This window comes from Phyllostomus hastatus, unplaced genomic scaffold, assembly GCF_019186645.2.
Source record: "Phyllostomus hastatus isolate PE091 unplaced genomic scaffold, TTU_PhHast_1.1 phas_contig_40, whole genome shotgun sequence".
NCBI lineage: Eukaryota > Metazoa > Chordata > Mammalia > Chiroptera > Phyllostomidae > Phyllostomus > Phyllostomus hastatus.
Window position 1 is genome coordinate 78,805,166 of NW_025333872.1, and position 15,145 is coordinate 78,820,310.

The following is a 15,145-nucleotide window of genomic DNA, read 5'->3' on the forward strand; positions in this document are numbered from 1 at the left end:
ACAAGACAAGCAGTCACAAGTGTTGGGGAGGCTGTGGAGAAGAAAGAAAGGTTCCACTGCTGTGGAAATGTACACGGCCACAGCCACAAGGAAAACAGTCTGGCAGTTCCTCAAAAAGTTAAAAATAGAGTTGCCATACGACCCAGCGATCCTCTCCTGGGTACCTACCTGAAAAACTCGAACACATTTATTCACAAAGATCCATGTGCCCCTATGTTCACTGCAGCATTATTCCTGGTGGCCAAGATGTGGAGACAACCGAAGTGTCCTTCGCTAGAGGACCGGACAAAGAAGACGTGGTACACATACACGGTGGACTACAACGGAGCCTAAGAAAAGACAACCTACTGCCATTTGTGACAACACGGATGGACCTTGAGAACAGTACGCTCCATGACGCCAGTCAGTCAGGAAGAGCTAAGAACTGTATGATTTTACTCACATGCGGGATAGAAAACCGAAACTCACAGACACAGACAACAGTGTGGTAGATACCAGAGGGAAGGGGTGGGGGCTGGGAAGGGCTAAAGAGGGCCGAATATATGGTGATGGAAGATGATCTGACTTTGGGTGGTGGGCACACAATGCAATGTACACATCATGGATCACAGAAACGCACACTTGACCCCTATGTATAACCTTGTTAACCAATGTCACCCCAATAAAGTTAATTAAAGAAAAACATTTTCAGAAAGAAGTGCAATATTCCATTATAAAATGTGATGTTTTCTTTCAGGCTAGTCCCCTACTAAAAAGTCCCTAAGTTCCTGAGAGGACATTTTCTGACTACAAAATAATAATTACAGTTTATGTTTATACTTCAGAACTTCTTATAAAGTATTAATAAGACTGCTTAAAATAGCCCAAAGTGTGTGATATCAAGATCTGTGCTTGATTTGTTCACTTTGCACTTGTATTGTTGATTCAATGGTGGGTTAGGGTCCTTAAGTATGACCAACTTACCACATACTCAGTGATATTTGCGTGTTTTAAATATCTCATTCTTCTAACAATAAGCCAAATTCTAAAAAAGTAGTACTTATGACATGAAATATTTTTTGCAATGTTACTTACACAATTAAGTGCCCAGAAAATAACTCGGGAAGTGTGCTTATTAGAAAATCACAAAGAGGTCACAGTACATCCACCTGAATACACTGGGCATCCGATCTGGCAAACATTTTGGAGTACTTACTGGATACAAAGCAGTGTGCCAGCCACGGCACCCCAGGGCCTGCCATCACTGTCAGAGGCCCCCAGGCACGGACCAACCGCCCACACGAGGCAGACTGAAATAAGTGCTATGCGAAGAGAGAGAAGAAATAAGCAGTTCTCCCTGATACAGAGAAATATGGGTAAAATATGGGTAAACTGTTACCCAGGTACTTTATTGCTTGGTCACGTGATTGTTCACACTCATACGCCTTAAGGGAGGGGAGTTTGGGTGCTAGTCTTCCATTTGTACATACAATCCCCATTCCTCCAAAAATTGCACCAGATAGGTTTCATCTTCTTCCAGAGGCTTGTCTGAAGCCTGCTCCTCATAAAGTCTAGACAAAAGGCTCTCATCTGGGAGCTCCTTGTACTCAGGATGCTCACAGGCCTCTGAGTCATGTTCAAAGTCACATAATGAAGGTATAAACAGCCTGCCAGTCTGAGGGTCCCAGTCAACCAGTGTGGTCAATGACTCTTCTTCTGGCCCCTCTTCTGGGTCCGCATGCTCCTCTGGCAGGTGGTCCAGGTCCCTGAGCTGAGGGGCATATGAATACAGTAGTATGTGTAGGCCCGAGTCTGTCAAGGCTGCCTGTTGCTCAGACACTTTTCCCGGTAGGAACACCTCCTCCAGCAAACTGAGCTCTTGGTCTCCAGGCCCCACAGAAATGTCAGTAGTTCTTACATCATATTCATATTCAACAACCATTTTATCTGTGGGTATTGTTCTGCCGAGTGCCTCTTGCTGGGTCAGGAGAGGCCCTCCGGAGCTTGGCTCCGCGTCGCAGAAACCGTCCACCACATGGGAAGCGTACCCTAAGTGTTTCACCTCCAGTTCCTCTCGACCGGGCTCACTCAGGTCTGACACATCATTGCTTTTTTCCATCACACTGGTATCCTTATGAGAAATTTTAGAATCCTCCAAAATATTGAAGGTGATAAAGTTAATCACAATTTTTTCAGCAGGTACAAAGAATCTTTTGTCAAGTTCATTTCCATAAATCAAAATCTATAAAGAGAGAAGAGAATGGTTTTCACTTTTTCACTTTAAGGGAGACATTAAAAACAGTCGTTAAGTAGAACTCACACTGTCATCAGAAGGTTTGAAAAATCTATTCTTACCAACTCCTTGAAGTGAAAGTTACGCTTGGAACATACAGAACACCTCATTCACCTGGAGGCAAGAGACCCGAGGCACAGGAAGTGCACGCGGAAGTGAGAAGTGGCTCATGAGTGGGTATTTTTCCAGGTCAAAGATGACGGTGTGACTGTCCCCTCCTCTAACTGGCTGAGGAAATTCGGGGCGTTAATTTCTCCAGCCTTGGTTTCAATTCTGCAAAATCAGAATTTCTGCCACATCAGGAGTGGTGAGAACTGACTGAAGTAGAGGTTTTGAAATTGCTTTGTTAATTATAGTTTAATTATAGTATTTGTTAATGAGCTGTGGTTACCTGGACAAAAACATGTGGATGAGCATGAAAACCAGATGGGAAAAAAGAAGATAAGAATGAGTAGGGATGGTCTTCTTACTTCCACCCATATGCCAGTGCAGTCATGCTATAAGGAAGCCAAAAAGGAAAATCCATTTGCCAGTTTATGGCGGCTGGAGAAACTCTAAATCAGGTCAGAAACATATGTTTTGGATTAAAATCTTGGTGGGGATATGTGGGAGATGCCTGCTTCGATGGCCAATGATGAGTTATGTGACACCCTCGCTGTCTAATCTATGATGTGATTTCATTTAACATTATGAAACAGGTCTTTCAGCTTCATGCTTTCACAAATTTTTTGGTTTCAGAAAGTCACTTGTGGTCAGTTCTGTGAATTTTCCTCCCAGGAGAGGTTTCCCTATGCCATTAAAGAGCTAACTCCAACACTTAAATGCAGGCAGATTTATATAAACATTTTAAAACGGAAATAATAAAAAAGTACACATATGTATCATGTACATGGGAACATACATTTTAATAATTCCCAAAGAAGTCATTTTTATCGTTCAACTATGCTCAGCCTTTCAGACCCCTTCAGTGCATGGTCCAGAAGCAGAAGGGTTATTCCTTCTCCTTTCTTGCTTCTCCTCACTGCAAGTGATGGCGTCCTGGCCATCTGCCTCTTACGTGCACTTCCGTTCCGGGTCTTTGCCTCCAGCCCTCCACCCTACTCTGCTCCTTTAAGACGCTCATCTTCCCTCCTAGTTGCTTTATTTGTTTCTTCTAGTCTCACTCCCCCTGATGCTGTCCTAGACCCACTCACTACGCATTTGGATCCATGTAAAACACATTACTGACTGTGACACTCTCAATGTAAAATCCTACAGAGATTTCTTTGCCAACAAAAAAAAAAGCCCCAGTTCCTTAGAACAACAGCCCAATTCTCTCATTACCTGGCCTTCCCACCCACTCTCATCTCATCTTTCACGGCTCATTAGGAACCTCAGGATTTAGCAATACTCCATGGTTTCCCAAACAGCCACCCCTGTTGTTTCTTCTGCCCGCAGTGGGTCCCTGACTCTTACTCACCTTTCATAACCAAGCCCAGGCATGAAACTTCTCCTGATCTCCCATGTAGGGTGCCTGCCTGTACCCCAAGAATCCCCAGTGCCTGCTTTCATCTTAGCCATACATATAATTTTGAAATTCTTGCCCCCAACTACACTTGAACCTCTGGAAGGGCATGACTTTCTTTCTGCCGTATCCCAAGACCTTGTCTAATCTGGTCATTAAATATAAAATCTTTGTCAAAGCTTTGTCTTTGGTTATGCTAGTGAGTTAATCTAGTTAAGTATTTTTTAATTCATCAGCTTTTTAACCTTAAACTCCCTCTGCCCCTAAAAGGAATGGTATCTGTTCTGGTGTGTTGTTATAACAAGTCCTGCCATGCTAAGCACTCACCAAATTTGCCGGGTGTTTCTCTTTGCCAACGTGGATGTATCTGTACACGGAGAAGCCCATCACAGACAAGATAAACACGGTAACAGATATGGGCAAAACATACCAGAAGATGACTTTAACCTGCCAAGCTGATGTCTGGTCTGGAAAAAAGGGGGAAGGCAGATGTAACTCTGTGTGGTGGGAAAACACGGGCCATGTCAAGAGGCTTTGGGCAGACAGACTGCTTCCATTTAGACAGACTGCTTCCATTTAGGAATTCGGTTTTCTCATTAATAAATGATGTTATAAAGGCTCTCAGAACACTCCCTATCTCTGACAGTAGCTGGTCTTAAGGACTCATCTGGCCTGTCTCAAATCTTTACAGTGAGGCTGCATTAACAACCCGGGTCAGCGTATATTCCAACATGTTATGTCTGCCTGTGAGATTCCAGGTGGTGTTTACACTTGAAGGTAAATGTACCTGAAATTCAGGCAACTCACAGCACTCCAAACCAAGTGACAACGCCATCTTGCAAAGATCCTACTAAGCAGCCCCACTTTCCCGAGCCACTCACTCGACTCCATCGTTGTCATATATTCAGTAGAGGACAGGAATACAGGTGCCGCCTCCTGTGTGACCCACAGGACTATCCTTGCACTGGCCGGCCAGACAGCCTGGGTGTATCTGGAGCTGGGAGTGTGTGTGGGCAGGTGGCTGAGCTGCTGTGCACTGAGAGCAGTTTGGATGCACTATGTATGGGTTCATGATGAGTAAAAGTCCATCAGGGAATAATAAGACCTGGTGAACAGTTTTAAGAAAAGTGGTCCTGGACCCCACTGATTGGGGTACACAGCTGATGAACAGGGATTGTTGTGGCTTTTATCTGTCAAGCTCCTGTGGGGTACTTGGAAGTTTGATGGTTAATTTTACATGTGTTAATTTGTGTAAACCATGGCACCCAGATATTTGGTCAAACATCATTCTAGATACTTCAGTGAAGGCACTTTTTAAGATGAGATTAGCATTTCAATAAGTAAACCTGAGTAAAGCAGGTTGTTGGGTGTGGGGCCCACTGCAGGTTCTTCTGTGCTGAGCAGTTCCTGAGGAGCACACCTGCCATCGAATTCTATGTAGAAAGGTGCCACCACCATCTTCGCCACGCAGATGGTGCAGGTGGCTGAGCGTCACCTGCTCCTACTTCAGGCTACAGCTCAGTCCGGGCCTCCTGGCACCACCCCGGGTCTCTGGGCCCCTAATCAAGAGGAGCCAGGACAGCAATGGCCAGAGGTACTTGGTGCACGCTAACTCATGTTGACTACAAGAAGCCTAAGAACTCAATTTGTATTTTAGGGGTTTGGAGACTGTGGAGAGCAGAAGTATTTTTGAAAGAATAGTCCCAAAAGAGATAATATTGATTTTTTTTAAAAGAAGGGTGCCACAGCAGTGTCTTGGAAAGGTGTCTGAGTTGTTTTAACAGCTGGGATGGCCCGGAAAAGGTCAGAGCCGGAAGTGGGCCTCCTAGTAGTTTTGCTGCCTTTCCTAAGCTGCTTAGGAAGTTGCTCCACCTGCTTACTGGGAAGTATTTAATTTAATCTGCACTCTAGTTGCTTAGCACAGCCAACTGCTTAAATGACTTCCACTGGAATGCAGGCCCACCATTTGGCCACTGACCAAGCTGTTAGTAAACAGAGCACTTTATCCAAAACGCAAAAGTGATTTCTTCCATCTCCTTTGTTTTGGCTTTTGCTTGCTTAGCATTTTAATTTTATTTGACATGTGGTAGAGAACCCTTCATTTGAAAGGGAAGGTATGATAAGATTAAAGATTAAAAAATACAGCTTTTCTCTTTTCATTTGTGCTCACAAAATTCCCTTTTTATTCTCTGGGGTATTTTCATCATGCAACAAGGGGGGCGGGAGGAGGGCGTGAGGAAGAGGAGAGCAGGGCCCGGCCACCCACCACCGTTCCACAGCCGGTGACAGAACCAGGGCTTGGGGGGAAGGCTGTGACATTTGTCTCAGGCCAGCACATTTGGAAGAGAGCAATGTGGCCAAAGAGCCATTCAATGAAAGTCAACTTTAGGATTTATTTTAAAATTTCACATTTTGAGTCTAAGGTCCCCTCACCCTGGGGGAAGAATAATTAAACAAATGCCAAGCTCCTAACAGGAAGGAGACTCCTTGGCAGCTGAGGTCAGAAAACGTGAGAAGGAGACAAATGAAAGAAAGGAGAGAGAAGCCACGGTTGGTCGGAGCGAGGCAGCGACTGCTGACTGGCGACCCCGATGAGCCGTCAGTGACGCATGAGCACACCTCGTGGAGCCGTCATTCGCATTCCTGAGGGGGAGCAACAGGCTCTGTCTCCAAGCATTTTTAAGATAATGCTCTGCTTGTACCAATAAAGTTATCTGGTGTTCTTGAAGACCACAGAACTTCTACTGCCCAGGGTGATTATGATTTTAAAAAAGAAAAAAGATGTGTGTAAAAATTCCTCACTGTTATTTCCCAAGGTAGAGGCTTGCTGGCAGCAAGCGCCTGGACTGGTGCTGAGAGTTCCCTGAGGGGGTGAAAACACTCTCGCACATCGGCCAAGTTCAATGGCAGTGTCCCAGGATGCTTAATGCATTTCTGGCGGTAGCTGTTCCTGCCTTTGCCTCAACCTGTTTCTGATAGGAATGGGTTTGCCAATACTTTGTCTACACTGCCATATTCTCTTCTAGTTTTAACAGACTCCCTTTCTCAGCCAGCGGAGGGTTTTTTAAAGCTTACCTTTCAAAGTACTCATGCACTGCTTCTTGGAAGGCGGAGCAAGGCGAGGAGGCCCGGGGACAAAGGACTCCACCTGAACGCAGTACAGAGTGTCCGGCTCCAGCCAGTTGAGCACCAGCGTGTGGTTGGTCACGCACTGAGACCACTAGGTTAGGGGATTGCAAACAGCAGTTACAGGCAAGGACTTCCACTACCACCCAGACAATAACTCTACAGGATATAAAAGACCAGGATACCATGAAATCCTTTACTATGACTACAAGCTTTCTTTTTAGCAACAGCTTTCAAATACCCTTTTCCTTTAGCTCAGCAGAGCATGGTCAGGGACTGGAACAATCCTGGGAATGATACTAATAATAATAACAACATAAAAGTGGTTTCTTATTCAACTTTGTCCTGTGTTCTTGTTAACATTTTGTTTCTTTCTTGGACAGTGACTGATAGATGTAATGCAAGAGGAGGCTGTCCATCCAATTAAGGTGGACAACTTCTCCAACTGTAACAACACACCCCATTAACAGAGAGTTTCTGTAGAGGAGAGCTGAAGAAAGTTAAGTTTCCACGTAGCTTCCATTGTGGCTTGGATGCCATCTCTTTGGAACACCACACCTTCCCATTTCCACATGCAGAGACGGAAAGCATCAGAGCCGCTTGCTCCAGCACTAACTGCAAACAGCGACACAGACCATGTGCCCCCGACCCACCTCGGGCTTACCGTTCTGTTGGACTTGGTATTATAGATGGACACATTGTACTTCAGATTAGGGTATATTTGTTGCATGGAAATGGGACTTTCTTGTGGATTTTTTCTCCACTTCTCTGGAGCAGTCAGAACGACAGAAATGGATTTCTCATCAGGAGTCAAAGCAACCTCTGGTGGGCCAATTTGTGCTTAGAAGGGAGAAGAGAGGGAGTTATGCTTGACTGTAGGAGTCACCTTGGATAAAGCTATGGTCTAACCCTGCAGGGATCAAAGCTCCAAAGCCCACGCTCTCGTGGAGATGCCGCCGGCTGTTCTAAGGTGGGCCTGCGTTGCACCGAATCTCGGAGCAAGCATTTCGAAGAGTTGCATTCACTTAGTTCCCAGCCACATGAGTAAACTACCTGATGGCGGTAAATACAGTGAAACTATAACACTGCTGTGACTTGAAACACTGGTGATAAATCACATTATTATGCTTTGACACATGGCAAAAACCGGACACGGATAACTGAAGCATTGTGACCGACAGACCTTTGGAGACGTGACTAGAGTGATCAGAATGGGGGTTAGTGAAGTATTATCCTAAGCCTCCAGATATGATGTCTGCTGCAACTATTATTTACATAAGTGTAAAGCCCATTCTTAGGTCTTGGTCTGTAGAGAAACACGGAGGGCGCAGAGGTGCTGTACTTGGCTGAGGGCACAGTTTGCTGACTTCAGATCTAGAAGGGCACCACGGCAAAGGTGCCAGCATGAGGACCCAAAGGAGAACATGCAAATTTCATTATGGCAGCTCTGAGTCAGCTACAAATTAAGAATGGAGTCATTAAAAACCAGTTACCAGGAAGATGTTGCCTTACTTCTGAGTTACGCCTAGAAATTACTCCATCACACCACCGAGTTTACAACAAGAAAAGGCTTAGTTTGGTGATCAGAATAATCTTTAATCAATTTTATGGGCAGAGTCAATGGTTTCTACACCTATAAGACTTCTTAAAAATCTATTAATTGTAAGTCAAATTACACAGTCTCCACTAAATGATAAAATAAAATTGAAATTGGATAATATTGGCATCCAGCCGTTCACTTGGGATCTGGGAGAGATATTAGAGGCCACGTGGCCAGAGCTCACTCTAAAGATGAGATTCCGGGACCCAGCCGGAGGGGCTCCCTGGGCTGGGCACTCCGTCGGCTGCCGGACAGACAGAGTGCAGAACGGAGCCCAGCAGGGCGCTGGCTTCTTGGGCAGAGCTGTTTGTGACACTGAAACTGTTAACACTACGACATCAGATGAACATGATATTGATTTGCATTTAACAGACGAGTATGTTACTTACTTTCTAAGAGAGGATAGAATCGTCCAGTTTCTGCCCATTTAGAACAATTAGTTCCCCGAATGGCCTTAACTTTGGCATAGTACTGATGTTCATAGTCACGAGTTTCAGCAGAGAGATCACAGTATGTCCTATTGATATTCCTGCATTCGGATTTATTCAGCCATTTCTTTTGCCCATATCTGCTGAGAACCAAACTGTGAATTAATAATGTGGCGCCCTCTATGCTTTTCAGTAGGAAAAACACGGTCATTACATAAAACTGAATGGAACTTAAGACCTTCTCTTCAGAACAACTGATATGCCTATCACCGAGATAAAAAAAGAATCTGCTTTGCTGCTGGCAATTTTTTTTCATCAGCTGTCAGGAACATGAGTCAGAGTTTCTGGAAGCACCTTTCTTTTCTGTGAGTTACCATGTGGGTAGTACAGTTTGCAAGCTTGAGTTTTATTATTATTCTTGGGCTATAGTAAAGACTTTACATACTGTGTGATCAATTCTTTTAGTAATTATATTTATGTAAGTGTTTAGTCCACCATGAGTACTAAGGTGAGTTTAATGGGTAGTTTTAAGAAACATTAGTAATCCTTTTTTTTTTCTTCAAAGAAAAATTACCTTGACATTGTCATAAAACTTAAAAATCTACTTGCCATCAAGGGCTTCGGGGAAATTCACGAAGTTGAAATACATGCTCGAAGCTGCATTTTCAATAATTACAGTGATGATGATGATGATGGTGATGTTTGCTAGGTTGTTCACATTGACCTTTCCTTTCCTTCATTAAAAACACAACATCCGGAGTAAACACAGAGGAGGGGTGTTTTTAGGGGGGAGAGACCGAGGTAGAGAAAGTGGCAGGAGATCAGCCGGGGAAAGAGGCAGGGCTGCACGCAGGGCTGCTGAGAGGACTCCGGCAGAGTGTTAAGGTTTGAGAAGATAACTCTGGGGGTCGCGGGGAGAGGCGCTGGGAAGACACTGTAAGGGTCCAGGTGCAAGGTGCAGGGGGCTTAGACAAGGATGGTGGCCGCGGAGCTAATGATAGGACAAATGAAGAAATAGCAGGCCACAGGACTTGGGGATTGAGCGCATGCAGGAGATGAGTTCAGGACAACGTCTCTTTCTGTCTGGGACACAAGGGTGTAATGGTGGTAACGTTCACCAAAGCAAGGGAGACGGGAGAAGAGTGGGTTTGGGAAATGGGAGTGGACAGTAGAGGGAAGGAGAGATCATGAATCCAGGTGACATGCGGGGCCTGAGGTATGTAAAAGATGCCCAAATGCCGCTGTCCACAGACCCTGGGCTCAGGAGAGAGTCGTGAGTGGGAGGTAGTGATTTTGAAATAAATGGCAAAAAAGTGCTCTTTGAAGGCGTAGGCATGAATGAAATTACCATGGAGACAAAGCAAAGCCTAGGGTAAAATTTCAGGGGCATCAAGATTTACAGGTTGGATACAAAGCACACTTAGAAACAGACAACAAGGTGGGGCTTACCCGAGGGATAGGGGAGTAGGGGGAGGACAGAGGGGGTAAAAGGGGCTTAAAGGTGATGGAAGGAGACTTGACTTTGGGTGGTGAACACAACACAATATACAGATGATATACTGTAGAATTGCACACTTGAAACCTATAAAAACAGAAACAGCAGCTAAAGAGAAAGAAGAGAAAACAAATATCACAAAAGCAAGGGGAGCACACGTCTTGAGAAGGAGGCAAGATAAATTTTGTCAAGTGTTGTCAAAGATTAAGGGTATCTTCCCGTTTCAGAATACAGCAACAGAGTCCTGAAAGCAGATAGCTCCTGTTTCATACCTATCGTAATTCATTAGAAATGCCAGTCAGATCTTGCTGACTAACTGCTCTGTCCAAGTGACCTCCTTTGCCTAGGGGCTTTTAAACTTTGACTGTGAGCCACATGAAGAAAGACATTTTCCACTGTGACCCGCCTCATAAAATCATACATATATCTAACATACTAAAACAAAGGTTTTGTAAGACAGCACCTAACTTTGCTGCATGCCATGCATTCCCTTATTTTCCATTCCAATCCACTCCACACTACTCCAGTCCTTTCCACTAAAAATAACGTTAGTTATGTCCCTCCAAGTTGATTTCATGGCCCAGTAACAGGTCTTGACATGTCTTTTGAGAACTACTGCCGTTGCCTACTTGACCCTCCCTCCTTACACTTCCTCACTGTGCCAAGGGCGGGGCAGCTTCCCACGACAGGTGGTGATGGAGAAGAAAATGCTGTGTACCGGGTTCCGGACAAAATGCTTTGTAAGCCTGACAAGCTGACAGACGTGAATCATTCAATAAACACTCCAGTGACGACATTTGTGCAAGGTAAAAAGTCACAAGGGGCCCTTGGTGGTCTCGGACTGCTTTCTGGTAGTGGTGGTAAACCTCTACCAGGTGCTCACTGTGTGCCAGGTGGCATTTGCACATTACCTCAATTATCATGGTACCCCTACGAGGCAGGTGCCATTGTTTTTATACCATCTGACAGATGAGGAAACTGAGGCTGGTGAGATTAAGGGACCCAACCTCTCAAGTTCATGTCACTAGTAAAAGACATATCTGGGACTTGAAGCACTTTTCCCCGATGCCAAAGCTTGAGTTTTCAGTGCTATATTCCATTTTTTTTTACATTAAATTCTTTTGGCAGATATAAACTTTTGTTCAAATTTCACCTCTTACTTGGAAACAAACTTTACTCAAAAGTACAATGTGTAACCTGCCCAAAGTTACCCAGCTAGGCCTGTAGCCTGGCTGTGAACCTAGGACTGGCTGGCTGGAGCTCAGCCTGGAGCCCTGCCCGTGGAATATACCGCCCTGTACTCCTGCCCACCCATAGATTTGTTTTTAAGTATTCTGTTTCAAAAGTTGAGCAACCTAAATTATCTGCTGTCAGAGAGCAGTGATGACTCTGCCCACTGTTAAAAGCCCTTTCCTGAATCACAGAGACAGACAAAGGACAGAGCAAGCTCTTTGCTCCACCTAATGGAAAAGGAGGCCAGGCCCCGCTCCTGAGCCATTCCCCTTTACACAGGGATGTCTTCCGCCCTACACCCAGCTCCCGGGAGACGCCTCAGAAATGAGGGTGAGGGTCTAGACAAACGAGCTCCTTAGGAATGGCAGTTGAAGTCTCCTACTGCCTTTGGTGGCCAGCATTTTTTTTCAAAGATAAAATGACTTTATTCTTTTTTGTTAATATGGTATACTTTTTTTAAAAATCAAACCATCAGAAAAGTAGAATCAAGAGAGAAATAAATCACCCTGAAACCCATTATCCTGGAATATTTGGTATACATGATTCTGGACATCACATTATGCTTATGTATGTAACCAGAAGGATAATTAGCTGAATATAGAGCTAAAAACCAGATTATGCCACACAAATGGTTGTAATAAAAGTATTAAATTTAACTCGACTTAAACTTTAACATAAAAAAGTGAAGTTAAAGAAACTGCTATAGTTCAAATGTTTCATCGCCATAAGAGATATTAGTTCTTAAAAGATCTTTTAAATTAAGAAAATTGTTTTTGGAAAAATATCAAGAGCTTAGATATGAAAATGAAGTATTTTCACTTTAGATCATATTTAATGGTTTCCTGATATGAAAATCAGTACATATAGTTTTTCTTCACCTTCTGATTTGTTCTATTATTGTCTGGGATCAAACATGTACAAGAAATTTCAATAACCATATTTCCCATCACAATTTAGTCTTGGTTTTTCATTTAGATTGTTACAATGCATGCTACTGATCTTCACACCATCGTCCTGTCATTACTAAGCTTTGTTCAGGTTCATCTTTTTTTTTAATGTCAGGTGGCTATTATTTTCAGTTAGTGGTTCTCCCCACTCCCAATAAGGTCTGAGGGGAGGGATGTCTGAGTTCCCCAAATGCCTGATGATACTTCTGTTGAACTCGTAAGAGTCTCAGGCCCCACCCACTTCTCTCTCAGAAGACGCATCCCCGTTTCTGCTGAGTGCTGCCGACAACCGCCTCCCCTCCCACCCGACTTAAGTCCTGCTTTTGCTACGATGTCCAGAAATCATTTCATTTTCTTAAAGGCCAGTAACTTCACCAAGGTAAGCCTTGCTGTTGTTTTTATTAAATTTGCTGGACACGACATGCTCTTATGATGTGCAATTCTAGGCAGTCATTATTACCTGGTCAACTATCCCTATCTGTTAGCTATAATAAGTTTTAAAAGTCTCTTATTTAACATTTTTATTTTCCATCTTTTTCCTAAGTCCTGCCCACTTGCTTTTAAAAGAGTTCCTTCTGTGGTCTTAAGAATCTGTTCTTGAGAAGAGATTGCTACTTCTTCTCTGTAAGCTTTATCATTAGAAACACGTTTATGAAACACTTTTTCAACAGCAGGAGGCTGATGTGGCGGATGGCACTTCCCTGGGCTGCCCCCCTCCCACCTGCCCCGTCTCACTAGGGTCTCTCCCTGGCCTGCTACTGAGCTTCTACAAAGGATGTATCACTTGACCTTGATTTCTGTTTTAGCTCCTCCTCCTCTGACACTTTGTGGCACCAATCTGGCACTCCATGGGGACATTTCCTCACCTTCTGGTGGTGGAAATCCTTAGACTCCACATCCTTAGATTGTTAGGTAAGCTCCTTAGTACTGTGACATTTATACTTGTGAAATTATTTTCTACTGTTGGAGTTTGAGAAGGTATAGGTTTACTTCAAGCTTCTGTGGTTGTTTTATTACAGATCTCACAGTATTTGGCTTGTGCACCTCCTAGTTGTGGCTTAGGGATTGTGGCTGTTTCCTGGGTCACTCTGAAGATGGGCTTTGTCTCTCTGATTTGCATTCTCTCTCACTTGCACTGAGTTTTGAGGGAGAGTGAAAAGTGAAACTGTCCATTCATTACTATCTCTAATAGGAACAGCTAGTTGCACATAATTCTGTGTTCAGTTTCACTTAAAAATGTCTATAATTCTTATAAGTTTAGATGTTTCAGAGATGGTGGATTTCCTTCTTTGCTCAGCCACATAATAATCTTTTGCCCAAATTCTTTTCCCCATTTAAATAACTTCCTTTTGCCTTAGCCCCTAATGCTCCTGTCGCCACCAAAAAACTCTTTTTTAAAAACACACACACAAAAAACAACAACAAAATTCTTTTCTAATTTAACCTAACAAAACATAACAAGAGCCCTGGCTGGTGTAGCTCAGTGGACTGAGTGTGGACCTAGGAACCAAAGGGTCGTAGGTTCGATTCCCAGTCAGGGCACATGTCTGGGTTGCAGACACGGTCCCCAGTAGGGGGCATGTGAGAGGCAACCACACATGGATGTTTCTCTCTCTCTCTCTCCTTCTCTTTCCCTCTCTCTAAAAATAAATAAATAAAATCTTTAAAAATTAGAAAATTTAACATGAAACACCTAAAATTTTCTTCTTTTCAAATATAATACTTAATACAAAAGATGGTTTATCTTTGCACAATTATGTGAAGTCTGAGTCTAGTGCTTACAAATTAGCCAAAAGGAGAAGGACCTACTTACATGAAATACTGCACAGTATAAGTAACGTCCACTGCTGGTAGGCCCTCTGGGGGACTCCACTGCAGGACATTCTTCATGTTTACGGATAAGAAGGTGAGGTTTGCAGGCTTAGGCAAACCACCTGGGACACAGGGAACTGAAAAAGGAGTAGAGAGAAATCAAGGGCTTGGTGGAGGAAAAGGAAAACACAACCCCTGGGGTCGCTAGTCTCCAGATACCGCCTTCCAGTATTGGTGCACTGTGCATTTCCTCCCAAACTGAGCCTGAGTGGACACTGTGACTCACTTCAACCAATGGAATGTGACAGAGGTGACTGAGGGGCTAAGGCATGGCAGCTTCCACTTTTGCCTTTTGGGAGCCCCGAGCTGCCACGTAAAGCCTGTGCTACCCTGCTGGGAACACCGTGTGGAGAGGCTATGTGACGAGGGAGAGGGTCAGTTGCCCCGGCTGAGCCCGGCCTTCCCCCCGAGGGGCCAGCAGGAGCACTGTGGGCATCCCAGCCCCTGCCACAGACGGAGAGTGCACGAGGGGCTCCCGGGGAGACCAGCAGTCCATCCCGCTGTGCCCCCATTAACCCTCAGAACTGTGGGAGATAATAAAGTGGTGGTTTTAAAACCACTATTTTGGGGTAGTTTGTTGTGCACCAGCAGGTAACTAAATAATTCCCTTATTAGATACAGAAATGGGATTTAGAACAGATGCCCCGGAAGAGTAGAGTTTTGGAGAT

At 44.2% G+C, this 15,145-nt stretch overlaps 1 protein-coding gene across 2 annotated transcripts in view; it reads right to left on the bottom strand.

Annotated features, from left to right (window-relative positions):
• Positions 1 to 1,350: 1,350 nt before the first annotated feature.
• The window catches only part of IL20RA (interleukin 20 receptor subunit alpha), a 30,525-nt gene continuing 16,730 nt past the window's right edge, over positions 1,351 to 15,145 (bottom strand). The window contains exons 2-7 of one of the 2 annotated variants that reach the window (XM_045843427.1): positions 14,419 to 14,554; positions 8,892 to 9,070; positions 7,567 to 7,742; positions 6,852 to 6,996; positions 4,104 to 4,243; positions 1,351 to 2,221 (exon numbers count right to left, since the gene is read on the bottom strand). In XM_045843427.1, coding sequence (XP_045699383.1) covers positions 1,448 to 2,221; positions 4,104 to 4,243; positions 6,852 to 6,996; positions 7,567 to 7,742; positions 8,892 to 9,070; positions 14,419 to 14,554 — 1,550 coding nt within the window. In that variant the 3' untranslated portion in view covers positions 1,351 to 1,447. Of the gene's footprint in view, positions 2,222 to 4,103; positions 4,244 to 6,851; positions 6,997 to 7,566; positions 7,743 to 8,891; positions 9,071 to 14,418; positions 14,555 to 15,145 lie in introns of those variants that run through there. The other variant, XM_045843428.1, reaches the window with a different exon arrangement.